General features: G+C 37.4%; 2 protein-coding genes across 2 annotated transcripts; one reads left to right on the forward strand and one right to left on the reverse strand.

Moving 5' to 3' along the window:
- Positions 1 to 927: 927 nt before the first annotated feature.
- LOC115790454 (extracellular calcium-sensing receptor-like) lies at positions 928 to 11,693 on the reverse strand. The gene is made up of 11 exons (XM_030744269.1): positions 11,671 to 11,693; positions 11,430 to 11,458; positions 7,972 to 8,113; positions 7,312 to 7,600; positions 7,129 to 7,215; positions 6,582 to 6,773; positions 3,571 to 3,840; positions 3,307 to 3,510; positions 3,005 to 3,211; positions 1,946 to 2,069; positions 928 to 1,823 (listed from the first exon to the last, which is right to left on the reverse strand). Exons 1-11 carry the CDS (start codon positions 11,691 to 11,693, stop codon positions 928 to 930), a joined length of 2,463 nt encoding a protein of 820 aa, XP_030600129.1.
- Positions 11,694 to 12,016: 323 nt separating this feature from the next.
- On the forward strand, positions 12,017 to 16,555 carry LOC115790455 (extracellular calcium-sensing receptor-like). Its single transcript, XM_030744270.1, has 10 exons — positions 12,017 to 12,027; positions 12,140 to 12,337; positions 12,398 to 12,485; positions 13,058 to 13,345; positions 13,670 to 13,916; positions 14,022 to 14,221; positions 14,321 to 14,542; positions 15,304 to 15,427; positions 15,572 to 16,044; positions 16,133 to 16,555. The coding sequence occupies exons 1-10, from the start codon at positions 12,017 to 12,019 to the stop codon at positions 16,553 to 16,555; spliced, it is 2,274 nt and encodes a 757-aa protein (XP_030600130.1).
- Positions 16,556 to 18,663: the final 2,108 nt, after the last annotated feature.

Raw genomic sequence — 18,663 nt, forward strand, 5'->3', positions numbered from 1 at the left:
TTACCATTGTCTACAGCAGCACCCCCTCTGTATTTAACAACAGTTTGCAAACATAAGGGAACTGAGGAGACCAGTTGCCAGTTGCTAGGCTTCTGTTTGAACTACTGGTAATCCAGTATAATTTTTTTGCCTTGTTCCTTGCTCACAGAGATTTCTTTTGGTTCTCTAAATCTTTTGATTAAGTTGTATTGTATACATTGCATTCGTATTGTAGATGATATCTTTAAGTTCTTCTCACTTTATGTTGAGGTAAATTATTCTCAAAACATACCACAAATGAATTGTGAACAACTGACCACCATTACTTTTGAGAAACTCTGCCTTTCTAAGATGCTCTTTTTATTCTATACCCCCTACATTTTCAGTCTTTTGCTGTCCCTGTCCCAACTATTTTGGAATTGAGTTTTTATATTAGAAATGGTGAAGGATATTGTATCGAGGAGAACAGAACTCCTAGGCATTTGTGTGCCATGGAGGGACATTTAAATTCATACTTGCACCTTCAAATTATGTTTTATCATCTTATGATGAAGGAGACAGGAGTCACTTTGCTATCTGAGTACACTCACAACAGACAAAGGATGACTGGAGTTTTTGAGGTAATTCAAGGGTAAAATTGTAAAATACCTCAAGATATTTAATTTCTGATTTATTATTTTTTTATTTATTGCTAAGTGTTGATGTTATTCAAATATGATACAATATAGAGTGTACAATTTTTTTTTTTTATACAAACCATAGTAGAAACACGCTGGCCACCCCTGGACATTATGGGATACAGTCTAATTTTGGATCTCTCTTGGCTGACTAAAACGTTTATCCTACAGGAGCCACTGTACAGTAGGATAAACTCTAGGATTATGCACTAATGATGAACATTTACAAATTGTAACTTTAAATCAAAAATCTTTAAAAATGGTTAACCAATTACTTCTTTTCTTTTCCCATTAGGTGTTGTTTTGTATTTTTTTCTGGCTTTAGTAAAATTATGTAACACTTTGGTGCAAACAGACAGAACAGTAAGCCAAAGCTGGAAGCCAAAATGGCAAATGACTCAACCGCATCTGTGTAATTTCCAGGGGAGCTGATATAAGCAGGAATGAATGCCAGCCACACAGCACAGAAGATCAGTATGCTAAAAGTGATAAACTTGGCCTCATTGAAGTTGCCTGGCAACTTACGGGCCAGAAATGCCAGTACAAAGCAGAGACAGGCCTGTAGACCAATATAACCTAAAACACACCAGAATGCAAGGCTAGAACCTACGCTACACTCCAATATAATTTTTGAGCGTTCATATTTAGTATTTCGTGTTGGATAAGGACGTGCATGAATGAGCCAGGCAGCACAGATAACTACTTGAACCATAGTGCAGCTGAAGATAATGGCCCTCTGCTGCTTGGGCCCCAGCCACTTCATGATGTTTTTGCCTGGACGGGTGGCAGAGAAAGCAGCCAGCACCACCAGTGTCTTTCCCAGGATGCAGGAGATGCAAAGTGAAAATGTAATGCTGAAGGCAGTGTGACGGAGCATGCAGGACCAAAATGTTGGCTCTCCAATGAAAACCAAAGAACAAAGGAAACACAGTGTTAGAGCAAACAACGTAAAGAAGCTAAGTTCTGAGTTATTGACACGGACAATGGCTGTCTTTCTGTGGTAAAAGAACACTGCAAAAACAGCTATGGTGAGGCAAGCGCCCACCACAGAGATGACTGTCAGGGCTATACCCAAGGAATCATAGGCCAAGAACTCCACCTTCTTGGGAATACAGATTGTTCTGTCTTTGTTTGACCAGAAGTCCTCAGGACAAAACGTGCAATCTACTGTATCTGAAGGACAGAGAGTCAAAATGAGCAGTTGATTTAAACATTTAAATCTTACCTAATTGTACTGGGAAAAGTACATTTAAAAAGCTGGGATGTTTATTGCTTGGTTTTAAACTCACTTATCTGATTGCTAATCTTGCCACTGTCACATGGTACACAGTCAAAGCAGCAGACAGGCTCCCCATGACGGACAGCCTTCCGGAACCCTGGAAGACAGCTGGCACTGCATACAGACACCGGTACCTGGAGAGGCCATCGACCATACAAACAAATAGGCAAACAAAGACTACTTTTCTTATTGCGTAAGTCATTTATCAAATAACAATGTAAATGTTTACTTCTAAAATGTGAGGACTTTCAGGTTTTTTTTCTGTTTAAGTTCAGTGTAAATAAATATCTGGATTTTGTAATGTTGGTTGACATAAAATTGAAGGTGTTAGAGTAACCTCTGGAAAACTATACTGAATATTTTTCTTTCCTTGCATATTAAAGACTAAAGATATTTTTTTTAATCTTTATTAATATGATCAAAACGGGCGCCTGGGTGGCTTAGTGGTGAAGCCAGCGACCACATACATATGCCGCGTTGCGGTGCGGGCAGTGCGGGTTCGCATCCCGGCCCGTCTGCAATTTGCCTGCGTGTCTTCCCCTGTATCTTTCCCCCATTTCTTGTCTCTCTCCACTATGATAAAAAGCCGCAGTGGCCAAAAATACAAAAAAAAAACCGAAAAGTAATATGATCAAAACCATCACCAGGAAGAACTGATGAAAAGGCTTTGCTGTCATTTGCCCACGGAGAAAGGGGTTGTCAGTTACTAGCGTGTCCTTTATGTTATTTTTCCCATCCACTATTTATGCATTCATCATCAAAAATGAAAACAGGTTTTGTGGCTGAAGGATATAACTGTAGCTGCTGTCATGGTGACAGAATTTAAATGTAAATGTGTTTTGCCATAAGGATAACAGAAAGGAGATTCAAGTTCCAAACATACCCGAACTGCATGTTTGGTTCTGAATATCGAATGTTTACTCTGCATGTATGCAAAGGGACTTACATCAGATCCAAATTGTCCTGCCCACCTGACTTACCTCCATCTTAACCTACAGAATTTCAACAGTTGATATCTGATGAAGGTAAAAACACAGTGTGAGCAGCTTGCCTCACTCTGATGCCCTGCCCACATAATCATGTCCTCCTGGATCACCAACTCCTCTCCAGCAGGCTTGGTTCCATCAAACAGCCCCACACTGACAAATTCAATGTTCCCGCTTGTGCCTCTCTGCCAGTTGATAATATCATAATAGGGTACAGAGTCACCCTTCAAGTCAAAGTTTACCTCATCCCCAGCAGTGATAAATTTCACTTCCTGCAGGTAGTACTGGAGCTTGAAAAACCATTACATAACATGAAATACTTGAAACAGACATATTTCAAACAACATTTAAGTGCTATATTTTAATGGTAAGACTACTACTATACCTGCCAAGGCAGTACATTATCGCTTTGTGCACATGACTTTTTTTCAAAAGGCCCATTGCCTGGTTGGCACGTGAGAAGATTGTGCAGGGAATGAGCAATTGCATATACAGCCTTATATGTATTATAGGCCACTCTAGGACTTGATGTGTTCAAGTAAGCTGAATGCTGCTCCAACACTGACTCCTGCCCTGAGCAGAGTGGCAACTGGGAGGCAGAAGACAGGGAAGGCCTACAACCATACAGAGCCTCCCATAGCTCCTGTACCAGGGGATTATTAGGATACCTTTGTGGGTTTACGCTTTCCAAGTACTTGCTAAGTCTTGAGATATAACCTGTTCTGATGCCAAACCCAATGGTGCCTCCCAGATAGGGATAATACTCTTTCCTTGTAAAGACAGATGCTGTGACCCAGGCCTCACTAGCCACCCACTGGATTCCAGTGATGTTCTGCGTCATGTAGTCTCTCAAGAAAGGTGTCATTTCCCCCTCAGCTGAAAATACTACCACCACTCTTGCCAAAGAGTTACGCATTACCTTTAAAAAGCAGGACATGGGGAAATAGGAAAGAATTTGCAAGGAAGAGACAAGGCAAAAAGACATAAATTTAAATCTCAGAACAGATACATTACTTATAATTTACATTTTTATAAAAATCTCCTGTATTTATGCTTAGAGCCAGATTAAGGCTTGTGCCATTACAAAAACCTTTTTTTGGTGTTAAAAATCTACTGTTGTAATTTACTCAAAGGACACAGTGTCATTTTGGTAGACAGAAAGCACTGACAGAGGTATTTTACATCTGGCCTTATGCCATATGTATCTGTAAAGTTTTCCCTTTCAGAGCACAGAATTTGCTGAGAACCGTACTGTATGTAAATGAATCACACAAATGTGACTGCCGCTGACAATTTGTTGCAAATTGAGTTAAATATAACACAGAAAACAGTATGTCTTATTTTGTGCCTGGTGTAGTTGTGTTAGTTGTTACTACGCATGTTCATTTATGAGAAGGCTTTGTTCTGTAACTTTACACTGAGTCCTCACCCTGCCCCAGTCAAACCTCATAATGATAAGGTAATATTGGTTGATGCTTTAACATATTAGGATACCATATTATAATGTTTAAAGTAATTCTACTTTATATCCCAAAACTGCAAAGGCACATCATGTCTGTCTAGCCTAATATGTAAGTTAGCATACTGTGGTTAAGTTAATCTTTTCAGCTAGAAGAAAGGCCATATTGTTCGTGTGTTTTTCAGGAAATGAGGCACATATAAATTAAAACATGCTTAAATTATAATAATAATAGCTATATTAAATAATAGCTATATTTCACATGTAATTTTATCCTGATTATTTTTGCTGTAAGGGCAATTGTATAATAATTAATTAATAAATTAATTAAAATTGTAATTGAACACTAAATATTATTATTCCATACATACATACATACATTTTCTTCCGCTTATCTGGGACCGGGTCATGGGGGCAGAAGTCTAAGCAGAGAAGCCCAGACCTCCCTCTCCCCAGCCAACTCTTTCAGCTTATCTGGGAGAACATCAAGGCATTCCCAGGCCAGTTGAGAGATATAATAGCTCAACTGTGTCCTGGGTCTGCCCCGAAATTGTCCTCCTGGTAGGACATGCTCAGCACCTTCAGTGCGAACCAGTCCAGCGTGAGCTGGAGGTCACTACCTGATGAAGCCAACAGGACCACATCATCCACAAAAAACAGAGATCAGACTCTGAGACCACCAGTTTGGAGAACCTCCACCATATAGCTCTGCATAGAAATTCTGTCCATAAAAATTATGAACAGAATTGGTGACAAAGGGCAGTCCTGGCGGAGTCCAACACCCACTGGAAACAGGTTTGATCTGTTGGTGGCAATGTACATCAAGCTCTCTGAATGGCCAGTAACAGCGGGCCAGACATGCCATACTCCTACAGCACCCCGCACAGGATACCCAGAGGTATGTGTCAATACCATGTCCACAAAACAATGGATAGGCAAACTCCCACACACACTCAAATTTTCCTTCTTGTATCGCCTGATAGTTTGCCAGAACTGTCCATTCATAAAAACTTCAACATACAGGCAGCAAGCTGAGGGGCTACCCATCCCAGCCCACTCCCTGTCACAAGGGCAATTCTAGACTGATTAATGTTACCTTAATGTAGACCGTACATTAAGGTAAATGGACTAGTTCTTATATAGCACTTTTCTACTCTAATTGAGCACTCAAAGCGCTTATACAACATGTTTGCATTCACCCATTCATACAAGTACTTCCATATGTAACTAAGCTAAGTGTTTATTGTCTAACATTCACACACATTCATACTCCAGCGCTTGTGCTGGAGAGCAACTTGGGGTTCAGTATCTTGCCCAAGGATACTTTGGCGTGCAGCCCAGAGCAGCCAGGAATCAAACCACTAACTTTTTGATTAGTAGATGACCTGCTCTACCATTCGAGCCACAGCCCAACTGTATGTGCTAAATGGTTAGGATGCTAAACCATGGTAATTTTTGTTTTTGTTTCCCTTTTGTTGGTGTTATGGTGTGATCAGAGCATGTTTACAAAGCTGCAGCATTGTGGATTTGTATACCAATAAATATTTTCTGAACTACAATTTGATTTTAGACAATCAGACAGCCTTTATATCTTTATATAATGTGTTTAGTTTGCAGTGGTATGACATAAAATATAGAACACCTACATTTAATTCATGATTATAACATTTACGTTTAGTAAATAAAAACATCTTTTTCTGTTTCTAGGTTTTCATAATTACTATTAAATGTAGTAGAAACATACAGTCTTGCAATTTGCCCTGATTCTCCCACACATATTTCCAAATAATCATCATACAAACACAAGTTTGCTGGGTTATTAATATAGAATTAGATAAAAACAGGCAGTTTTGCATTTTGTAGCTATGATTCCTGGTTATTACACAGAAACTACCATATATTTATAGGTAATAAGCCACAACATTAAGTATAATAGTCATAATGTTACCTACAAACAATGAAAGATGCTGGCGACATAAGGCAGGATTAATTCCAGCATTATAATGTGGTAATAGTGTCCTAAATAGGTATTACATTATTATTAGAAAGCTGTTACCATGAATCAGCCTATAAAAAAATTCTAATGCACAGATATTACCATTTTATTACTAATCGGTTTCCATGTTGTTACCAATATATTACTGACTAACTGGTTTTCCCTGATATAAGCACACATTTCAACAAGGTTTCTCTCTACCTACTTGCATGATCTCCAGTGCCCTCTGTTGATTGTAGAGCAGAGGAATCATTTCTTGATATGCCACACACACTTTGGTGCCCTGTAGTTCTCTCAGTAAGCCTTGTACAGCGAAACGACCATATTCGTGGTCCCCTCGCACTACCCCCACCCAATTCCAGTTAAAGCGTACCAGCAGCTGAGCAATGGCTTTCACCTGGGTTCAACAGGAAAAAAAAAAAGGTGCCAACTCGCCAACTCAGTTCACTGACATAATTTTATTATTATGTTTCTTTTATATTCTTTTGACTTTGACTGAGTACAACAGTGCAAGATAATATCAAAAGGGGCATTTGTGATTATGCCATTTCTATTTAGTAAGAATAATTAAAATTTACCTGAAGTGCAGTGCAGTTTCAAAACTACAGCACAAAATGTTACTTAAAAAATTATATTTTGGTTATTAAACTGTGTTGAGTTTATCAAGGGCTCAATGAGAGATATATAAATATTTAGCATCTTTGTTTTAAGTAATAGAGGATTTACAAAGCATGTTTGTTCTGATCTCTCACCTGATAGTCATCATTAGGGATTACTCTGAAGAAGGTAGGGTATTGAATTCTGTCAGTAAAACATGCACATGAAGAAAAGTAACTGATCTGGGTAAAGAAGAAAAAGCAGAGCACAGTAAAAAATAGATCATGATAATACCATAAATGTTTGAAGGATTTAGAGTGAAAAAGAGGGACTATTACCATTGGGATTCGGAATGGCTGCAGGATTCTTGAAACTACAATGGACTGAGCAGAACCAGATTCCCCAATTATAGCAAGAAGTGGAGAAGCACCACTACACATGGGCGCACCATCTTCATTCATCCCATTCAGTACAGCAATAGCAGCCCTCTGGCCAGTCAGTGGATATGCACATGAATCAAAGATTTTGTACCCCAGGGTGTGATTGGGCAAAAGCTCTGGATTCTCGTTTATCTCCTCCACTGCGAGCCTCATCGTTTGAGCCCAGCGGAAAGCCCTAGGATCAAATCTGTGACTCAGCAGACACAGACCAAAATGCAACACATAATAACCACAACAAAAGTAGAGAAATTTTTAATCAGAAACAGGTGTTCTGATTTGGTAGTTATGTGATTTATATCTGTCTTGTGTGATGTAGTAGCTGAGTAGCTTATGTTTCCTATTTTTTCTTTCTTTCTTACAATGAGTTAGGCACCTGGGATTGGTCAGGTGTATATTATCTAAATTTTTAGATGACATTAACACTGAATTGTAAATACTAACATGTATAAATAATTCATATATTGCATAATAAATTCCATTTTTACATTTTTACCTGTTTACAAAATGGCACATCATTCAGCTAGAAAAACAGAAAGTTAAATGCTGTATTAAACTCACCCATTGCACTTAACTGGTGGTGGTTTGTAGGTGCAGTTAAGGTCTGGCATTTCCTGGTTATAATGTAGGGGGAAGATCCCTCCAATAATATAGTCACCCTCAGCCACAAAGCCTGGCTGAAAACTGTTTTGAAGAATGCATACTTTAACAGGAGATGTAGTTGAAGAGGTAAAACTAAAATTTTGGATGTAAGCTAAAGTGAGGACACCAAGAGAGTAAGGCAAAGGAAGTAAGGTAAATAGATGCATAGTGCTACACGTCCCCAGAAAGACAAGGCAAGTTGTTAGGCAAGGTTATATACCTAGCCAAAGGTCAGTATGTGACCTTCCCATTAGTGTTATATCCAATCCAGAGGCAGAGTGTTTTTGGGTTGGACATCAGCAGCCCCACCTCATTTACTAAAGCTCTATAATGACAAACTGAATAACTAGAGTTAGAATACTCTTTGGAGAAAATAAATAGACTTTATTTATGATAGGTTCAGATCATTTTAATACATCAGAGAACAAACACACAACTCTTTTGAACTTGCGCAAGGAGGAGAGATCCGTTCCTTGAACTCAGCTCGCGGCTGAGCGGAAGTTATCTGTCCTGGAGGACCGCTTCCTGCGCAGCGCTTTTATTTGGATTTTCACAATAAGATCACGTGGGTTACACCAAACGCAGTTTACAGCATGTAATAAACAACATTCTTGGCTTTTTCCTTACCATATATGGTCGTATGCATACTGTGACATGTGCGCATGTAACATGGCGTATACGAGACACGTATCCTATATGTGTTCTCTGCAGGCGGAGAGCAGCCTGTAGGTAACTACAACTTCCTTTGTAAAAAATGTCACGTGTTCCCATTTCAGACATAAAAACAACAGTATCATATGTACATAAAACAACTTATAGAAAATATACAAACAGAAGATATGATAATTTATAATAAACAGAATGGAATTTATACCATAACTCCAACAATTTATTTAATATATTTAGTTGTAGTCAGCTTATTAAGACAGAATCAATGCAATCAAATTAAATGTAACATTTTGTTACCCTTTTAGAGGCTGATTTTAGTTTTATAGTTAGAGTCCATTATGCTCATGTGTTTTGAATAATGGGTTTATTTCCACAGAAAACAAACTATTGATATTTACATTTGACTCAGATGTCAGAGAACACTGTCTATAGCAAAGTGAAAACAAAAGACCTCAGTCTCAATTTGTGACCTATGACAGGGATAAATTATATGGACATAAACAACTGCTTAGTGTGACAAGTGACAAGACAGTTACATAATAATCAAAGAGAAAGAAAACAATAGTCCTTCATGGGCCTGGAATTCAGTGCTTTTTTTGTGTGTTTTTTTTTTCAATTCTATTTATATAACGTCAAATCATAATGTGAATGTGAATGTGGCCCAACAGTAACAAGAGCCCATAAAACCAAAAAAGTGTGCCTTCATGTCATTTCTAATGTTGAAATACAAAGTCATTTAATTTATTTCAATCAAATTTGTTTTTATTTATATAATGTCAGCTGTCATCTAGAGGCACTTTATGTTGTAAGGTTGTGTCCCAACTATATTATTACTATTTTTTCAAGTTGACCAAGAAAACAAAACAAAAACAAAGTAAAACAAACAAACAAAGAACAAGCAAATCAATTAAGCTAAAATAGAAAAAAATTGTGTGGAAAATGCATTAAAATACATCAGTCTTAAACTAAAATTCAATAAAAGGTCCATGAACATGTCGTCATCTACAGTGTCAAAATCATCAAAAGATTTAAATTATCTGGAGAAATTTCTGTGCTCAAGGGCCGAGGTTGAAAATCAGCCCTCATAAGGCATAATATTAAAAACAGGCATGAGTCTGTCATGGAAATCCCTGCATGGGCACCGAAACACTTCCAGAAATCGTTGTCTGGTAACACGGTTCACTGTGCCATCCACAAATGCAGGTTAAAGCTCTATCATGCGAAGAAGATCCAGAAATGAAACGCCGGGTTGAAGCTAATTTAAATTGGACTGAGGAAAACTGTTAAAACTGTAAATCAAAATTTTACATTATTTTGGGAAAATATGGATGCTGTGTACTTTGGACTAAAAGGAGCCATCTGGCTTGTTATTAGCATGCAGTTGAAAAGCCTGCATCTCTGATGCTATGGGGGTGCACCAGTGTTTAAGGAAATGGCAGCATGCACATCTGGAAAGGCACCATCAATGCTGAAATGTATATAAAGGTTTTTGAGCAATATATGCGCCAATCTTTTTCAGAAAAGGCCTTGTACATATATTTCAGCAAGACAATTCTAAACTGCATACTGGAGCTATTAAAACAACTTAGAATAGAATAGAATAGAATAGAATGCCTTTATTGTCATTATACAGGATGTACAATGAGATTGGAGGGCCACTCCTGTTCAGTGCCATGTAACAGAAAATCAAACTCTCTAAAATAAAAATATTATAATCTAACTTCATAGTAGAAGAGTCTGGGTGCTGAACTGACCTGCCTGCAGTCCAGACCTTTCCCCAATTCAAAACATTTGGCATGTCATGAAATGAAAAATGTGACAAAGAAGACCCAGGACTGTTGAACAGTTAGAATCCTATACAGTGACGTGCGGTGAGGGTCGTGACTGGTGAGGCACTGACGTCATCACATCAGATTTACAAACATATAGCTTATTCACCATTTGATTGGCAACAGTTGTTTTGTTTAACATTAACATAGTCTGAAGCAAACCTTTTAGCTCCGGTGTTGGTCTTCCTTTAATTATTATCTTCTGCTTCGATTGAAAGTCCAGTTTAGAAAATTCTTTCAGTTGAGTTATGTAATCTTCCATGTTGAACATAAGGCCAAGCAACAGGAAAAACTAACTGGCCTTGCTAACTGTTTATGGTAGCTTGCCGCCGAGGAGTCGTAGAGTCCCTGGGATCACCAGCGCCCCCTACCATGAGGCACGAGAACTGCGTGCCTCACCTAGTGTCTCTTCGCAGCAGTTTCATGATCGCTCAACACAAGAATGCATTACACACACATACAGTTGTTAATGAAAAAAAACAAAAAAAAACTGTGCATTATATACACCAGCTAAAATATAGAAATTTAGTTCATATAGTAAAAGTGTTAGAACATTTTAATTGCCACATGCAAAGGGAAAGTAATCCGGTCTCACTGCATAGCATGCCAGCACAGTTAGTAGTCATTGGCAATGACTATACTGAGCCGCACCACGGATTGCGCAATCCGTGGTGCGGCTCGCCGGGCTGGTGCCTCACCGTTCGTCTCTTAGTATTTGACCGGCAAATGCAAAAATTCAGCGATTTTGAAAAAACTAATCTAAAAATGGTGTAGTTAAATGGAAAAGAACTTTAAAATACAAATCACTGAATGAATATAACCATTTAATTTATTTTTTAATTTTATATTTCCACGATGACAGGTGAGGCCGTGCCTCACCTGCCTCCCCTGACTGCGCGTCACTGATCCTATATCAGACAAGCATGAGATGACGTTCTCTCAAAAGTCTACCAACTGGTTTCCTCAGATTGTTTACAGACTGTTGTTAGAAGAGGGGATGCTACACAGTGCTAAATATGGCCCTGTAATAATAATAATAATAATAATAATAATAATAATAATAATAATAATCACCCAATAGCAGAGCATTAGGTGTTACCTTGAATGATGTCACACTCACTTTGTGTGGGCAGTCCCCTCCATGTGTGCTTAAGTATATAAATCAACTGTGTCTGGAAATGTCACACTTCTTTTTGTTTTTTTGTGTGTATGTAATTAAAGTTTTAGAGCTTTCCTTCAAAGTTGGGTTAGCCATGGCATTACTGGCTGCAAGGCTTCTGACATTTCTTTATCTTATGGGGTGCAAACATGGCTCAGATGCTGTTTTGGATAACTGTGTTTTCTTGGGAGAAGAGAATAAAAACAGCCTTTACAAGGATGGAGATGTAGTTATAGGGGGCTTATTTCCTTTACATTACAGCCCTGTATTTTCTCTTCCAACATATAAAGAAAAACCAACACCTAATATGTATAAGTAGTAAGTTATTATTGTTTATGGTATATTTATGTAGAACACACAGATGTATATCTATGTCTGTGTGTGTGTGTGTGTCTATTGTGTGATTAACTGTTTACACACTCCTGTATAGTTTCAGCTCTCGTGCCTTGCGGTGGATGCAGACCATGACTTTTGCAATAAATGAAATCAACGACCGCAGTGATCTTCTGCCCAACCTTGAGCTAGGTTTTCACATCCATGACAGCTGTGATGACATACCTGTGTCCCTGAAAGCATCTTTATTGTTGGTGAATGGGCAGCCAGAGAGAGGCTTCAGCACTGAGAGCATGTACAGAGACAAAACTGTAAAAAACAATGGCTCCAATTTAGGCTGTGATGCTGTCCACAGAACTGTGTCTTCAGTGATAATAGGAGATGCTGGTTCAGGGGTGTCTATGGCACTGCTAAGAAGTCTGGGTTCTTTTCATATCCCCCTGGTGAGACTTGTGTATGCTGCTCTGGGAAAACCGATTTAATAAGTCCTAAATTTTCAGTATGAAATTTTGATCAAAATTTGCTCTGCTCCACATTTAAGGAGGTCATTGTTTGGTTTTTTTGTTTTTTAGAAAATACAGTCACTCTTTACAGTCTTTAAAAGTCGAGATTTTCTCAGCCATCAGATAAAACATAACTTTAAAAATCACACCTTAATGAAATGGTGTTTTCACTCAAAATAGATGAAGCTTCTGCTAGAGTCCAATGTAACACTGCTGTGTCTTTAAATTCACCTGTATCATGTTTGCAGTGTAGAAAATAATTATATTTTTAGAAATTTATAAACCCATACAAATGCAAAAACTGTTTACTCACCTCATTTATTTATTTTTTTTATCAAAGATTCATCTTTAAATAGACTTCCAACTTTCACTTTCTTCATTTTAAGAGCAGTGAAAAATCTATATCAGTAACTGTTTGTGAAGACAGTGGTATTAAGTTGTTCATGCTTGTTCCACAGCACTTTGAGCAAGTCATCATGCAAATGGTTAAATAATATTTGTTGTAAATCTAGGTGAGCTATTTTGCATCCTGCAGCTGTTTGAGTAACCAAAGGGAGTTCCCCACCTTCATGCGCACCATGCCCAGTGACACTTTCCAGATTAAAGCCCTGGCTCGACTTGTTAGCTATTTTGGCTGGACCTGGGTGGGAGTGATTGGCGTGGAATCTGATTATGCCCGCTTTGCCATCCAGCTCTTCCTTCAGGAATCAGTGCACTATGGTGTGTGTGCTGCCTACACACATTTCTACCCTCTTGTGCTCAGTCAGCATGCTCTAGATGATCTACTGGATGTCATTCAGGTACATCTGCATCTATGTGATTCTATAATGGGAAATTTTAATTGTTTTCCACAATTGTATCAATTGGTGTCATTTGTTACAAATACTAATAATTTTCTATGTATATATTTGCAGAACTAGTCTTGGAATTTTGTTTCTTTAGAAATTATTTAAAACTGACATTCACAGTTCCAGTCTTTTGCTGCCTTAAATGTAACATTTATTTTTATTATTTTTCTGGCTATTTGAAAGGTGTAATACTTTAAATACTTTAAGTGTCTACTATTTTTTTAAACTATCTAAAAATCATTGAATATTAACTATATCTATATTTTCAATTGTTAGATGGCATCTTCAAAAGTCATCATTAACTTTTCTGGTGAATCAGAGATGCAGAGTATTCTGAGAGAGATCCAGAGTCGGAATATAACCAACCTGCAGTGGATTGCCAGTGAGGCATGGGCCACTGCCAAGTCACTCTGGGAAAAGTTTGGAGATCTTCTGATGGGAACATTAGGATTTGCCATCCGGAGAGCTGCCACAATTCCTGGGCTGAAGCAGCATCTCACCAGTCTCACGCCATCCTCTATTCATAAATCAGCTTTTTCGGCAGAATTTTGGGAAGAGACTTTTGACTGTCGACTAAATGGGTCAGTGAATAGCCACTCTCATGACACTGACAGTTACATTGACAGACTACCATGTAAGGGGACAGAAGATTTAAATGATGTTTACTCTCCTTATTCTGACGTGACACAGCTGAGAGTGTCATATAATGTCTACAAGGCTGTGTATCTAGTGGCATACGCCTTGCAAGATTTGAGTAATTGCAAAGTAGGAATGGGGCCTTTCCTTAATGGCACCTGTGCAGACACCAAGAATTTTAAACCTTGGCAGGTGAGCCAAATTGTAGGTTAAATAATATCTAAAAAAATATCAGTGTCAAATGTCCCATATTTTGTCTTTAAATAACTTTTGTTTCTTCTTTTCCTTCAGCTCATTCACTATATGAAACATGCTAATTTCTCAGCATTGGGGGAGAAAGTCAACTTTGATCAAAACGGTGACCCCATTGCTTATTATGATCTCATGAACTGGCAGATGGCACCTGATGGTTCTCTTAATTTGGTGAAAGTAGGTTTCTATGATGCCTCATTACCTGCTGGACACAGCCTAGTTATTAATGACTCCCTGATCCAGTGGCCTCTAAGGAAGAAGGTGTGTTTTCTGCAAACAGGACTGAGACCATGTTCACCTCTTAGACTCTTGTATGCACTGTTGTTCAAAATATTGACTAATGTGTTCCTATTAGTGTGCAGTATATTTTGTTGTTAAAACTAGAACCACAAAGGAGTCATTCTTTGCCTTGTTTGGTATTACCTTTTTCAGCACAACCTCACATGTGTGACTGTACAGTTATTTTGTTTTCTTCATTTTGTCATATTCTATTCTATTATAACATTGGACCTAAAATCACACACACAAAAAAAACCCCCATAAAATCTGAGTAGAAAAAAATCCAAAAAATAAAATTATGAATTAAAGGGTAATTAACATGAGCCAGGGTTATCTAGATAGGATTGATAAATAAATATATAAGGGACTGTGGTTTGATAAAAGATGAATAATTCCTATAGGGTCATGGATGGGCTATTGAACCAGGCCAAAGTGGGGTCAGAGTAGCAGAGGAACTGTAGCTTAACTGAACAGTGTCCAGATTGTGGAGTACTAATCAGAGGAAATAAACAATGAAATCCAGACCAGAGTAGCCAAATCAGCCTGGTTTCAGACATGAGGAGCAGAACAGAGGTGAAGGGCTGCAGACTGAGGTGGACCAGTGTTGACACTAGATGACAGACAGAGGCTGCAGTTGTGTAAGCTCAATCTGGGTTTTGAGTGCAAACCCGGTTTTTATGGATACTTTTTAAAATTTGTTTATATGGTCTGTATAGTTTCTGAGTAACTAAACTTCCTATCAGGCAATCCGGTCTGTATGCAGTGACAGTTGTCCACCAGGTACTCGCATTGCCAGGAGAAAGGGGGAACCCACCTGCTGTTATGATTGTGTCCCCTGCACTGAGGGAGAAGTTAGTAATATGACTGGTATGTTTTGCCTTTGAGTGCTTTTCTTTTTAATCCATATATATATATATACAGTATATATATATATATATATATATATATAGACATGATTGTATTAAATTTTGCTTCTATAACTAAAAAGTCATCTTCTCTCTTCATCACCAGATTCGTTAGAATGCTCACGCTGTTCAGCAGACACATGGTCCAATAAAGCCAAAAATCTCTGTATCCCAAGGTCTACTGAATATTTGTCTTACCATGAATTTATGGGTATTCTGTTGTGTATTACATCTGTTCTTGGAGCCTGTATTTCCCTTTTCATCATCATAATATTCATCTCATATAAAGACACACCACTGGTTAGGGCCAACAACATGGAACTGAGCTTTCTCCTGTTGGTGTTCCTTGCCATTTGTTTCCTTGTTGGCCTGCTGTTTATTGGTGAGCCTTCAGACTGGGTTTGCCGTATTAAGTACCCAGCATTTGGAATCAGTTTTGCCCTTTGTATATCATGCCTCCTGGCCAAGACGGCAGTGGTTTTAATGGCATTTAGATCCAGACTGCCAAGAAGTAATGCTATGAAGTGGTTTGGATCTAACCAGCAGAGAGCAAGTGTGCTTTTAGGAACAGCTGTTCAGGTAGAAATCTGTCCTCCTTTGCTATCAATGTATCTTCGCTGTGTCATTTGAAAATTAATTTTCTCCTGCTATTATTGTATTTTCACAGGTAATAATCTGTTTCATCTGGCTGCTCACTAGTCCGCCTCATGCCAAAAATAATACAGATTACCACGGTGCTACCATCATCAAGGAGTGTGTTACTGGTTCAGAGGTTGGCTTCTGGTGTGTTCTTGGATACATTGGTATTCTGGCCTGTGTGTGCTTCCTTATGGCTTTTTTAGCTCGAAAGCTACCTGATAATTTTAATGAGGCAAAGTTCATTACATTCAGCATGTTAATATTTTTTGCAGTATGGATTACATTTATCCCAGTCTATGTGAGCACAGCTGGAAAATATACAGTGGCAGTCCATATTTTTGCTATTTTAGCCTCAGCTTTTGCACTTCTTTTTTGCATTTTTGTTCCAAAGTGCTATATTATATTGCTGAAACCAGAAAAGAACTGCAAGAAAAAAATTATGCAAAGGTGAATATGAAACTAAATTATGAAAAAATATAATACAAATATGTATAAGAAATGAATTTTAAGGATATAAGCCTATGATTGTGTTGCTCATTATGTAAATAAAATCAATAAATAAAAAACTGAAATGCTGCTGCCTAATGTGAACAGCGTGTTATAATTATACAGCCTACAGTTACTAACCTGTAAGCATCTCCTTTTCTGTTTGATGCATAAGGGGATACACGCTTACAGTAACATGTTTTACATGTTTTCTCCTTGATATCAAGTGATATTCCATAATAAATGTATATATACTATTCACTTTCAAACTGTGTCTCCTGAACAATTATTTGTAAGTGAAGTAACGTGAAGAGACCAGATCTTTAGTTTAACTTCATATTTTTGTCTATGTCACTTGGAATAACCCAGAATATTTAATAAAGGTTAATCATTTTCAGTTAAGTTGTATTATTTATAGTAAATCACAATGTGACAGTTTCAGTAGCACTTTCTATTACAGCTCAGTAATAATGTGGTAATAGTGAGGTAATAAGGTATAAATAAGAGTCATAAAAGGGTAAGAGCAAGTTATTACTGCTTACTTACCAAAATAATAGGCAAGTAATATTCAAGTAATAATGTTGTATTTGCCCTTTATAACCCATAGCAACAATGGCTGGCCACCTTGCTTTTCCCCATAAGGGCTGTGGTGGGCCAGTTTGTACTGTTTGTGTATAAAAACTTTTTTGTACATATATATTTTAACATATTTTAATAATATTGTATTGTTACTATTATCTCGATAGCTTAAATCCATGGGCTGTGGTTGCTGTAGAGTAAGCAGGGAGACACCATCTGCCATACTCCAGATGCCTTTAATGTGTACAGTACATCCCAAAACTCAGCTTCATTCACGACAATATGAAATGGCCAAATATAAGTTAAAAAAAAATACTAAGAGAAATAAATCACATCTTACAATACCAACACTTTGCAACAAATCAGGAATAAAAATTTAACAATAACAATTTTATATTCTGCAATATTTTACATCCCTGGGGTCACCTCAAATGTTCTGGTCAGCAGTTATGTAACGCCTGCAGGCTGTCAGATTTAGGTACAAGAATCTTATTGACATACAAACAAATGTTAAAATTATGCACACATCTTTTTGACAGTTATCTTACTCCATAAGCCTTGAGGTGACAGAATGAGGTGGACATGAGGGGGGAAGACAGCAGTGGTGGTGGAGGAAGATGAAAAAGAGTAAGAGGAGAAATAAATAATGAGAAAGAGATCATGAGAAATAGATGATGAAATGTAAAAATGTACAACTCCTAAAATGGTCAGATATAGTTTAAAAGAGCTATTGTGATCTTTAAATTAATACAAACTCATAATTGACACTTTACAGCAGTTTTTAATTATATTTATGTGTTTAGAATGTTCATCAGATTTCCTTTCTGAGTTCTCAGAATTTTGACACTTTTCCATAGAATTCCATTGAGAGGGTTAGCAGTGGTTATAGCTAAGTAATGTCACATTGAAATTTATGAAATTGGGTAATAATGGTCCAGAATCTAGGGGTAATGATGTGGAAACAAAACTTTTAATATGTGGCAAAATCAATTAGCATTGGTATAGTAATATATTGATAACAGTATGATAATCTTTTTTTTTTTCATATACAGACTTGTGTAGATACAAATTCAACATGGTAATATTGGCTGGAGCTTTCACATATTAGATTATTATTGCTATATTATAACTATGGGATAATCCTACTTGGCATTCTTTGTGTAAAGTTAACAATGTAAATATTATTTTCAGTGTTGTGGCTTATTACCGGGAGATATGAGTGGTAGTTTGTGTGCCACAACCAGGTATCAGTGGTGCAAAAATTGGAAACTGCCTGTTTCTAGCTGATGTCATATTAATAACCTATCTGAACAAACTTCAAGGAAAGTGATGATTGTCTGGAACTGTGCTGTAGTTTCTTTGTAATACCAAAAAAGCTAGTATCTAATTCCATTTAATTAACAACTGTTGATACAGGATAATTGCACAATATGATAAATAATATTGACATATATATTACTTTGTTATTGATTTGGTAATTAATTAGGAATAACT

The sequence above is a fragment of the Archocentrus centrarchus genome, chromosome 13, assembly GCF_007364275.1.
Source record: "Archocentrus centrarchus isolate MPI-CPG fArcCen1 chromosome 13, fArcCen1, whole genome shotgun sequence".
Lineage (NCBI taxonomy): Eukaryota > Metazoa > Chordata > Actinopteri > Cichliformes > Cichlidae > Archocentrus > Archocentrus centrarchus.

Bases quoted from the DNA above. Each gene is read 5' to 3' on its own strand.
- LOC115790454 (XM_030744269.1), bottom strand. From the start codon at position 11,693: ATGGAGGGGACTGCCCACACAAA. The intron at 11,459-11,670 runs GTGAGTGTGACA...TGTCTGATATAG, and splicing joins GAGGGGACTGCCCACACAAA to GATCAGTGACGCGCAGTCAG. The intron at 8,114-11,429 runs GTGAGGCACGGC...CTCCTGTTAAAG, and splicing joins CGCGCAGTCAGGGGAGGCAG to TATGCATTCTTCAAAACAGT.
- LOC115790455 (XM_030744270.1), top strand. The intron at 14,222-14,320 runs GTGAGCCAAATT...CTTTTCCTTCAG, and splicing joins AGAATTTTAAACCTTGGCAG to CTCATTCACTATATGAAACA. The intron at 15,428-15,571 runs GTATGTTTTGCC...CTTCATCACCAG, and splicing joins AGAAGTTAGTAATATGACTG to ATTCGTTAGAATGCTCACGC.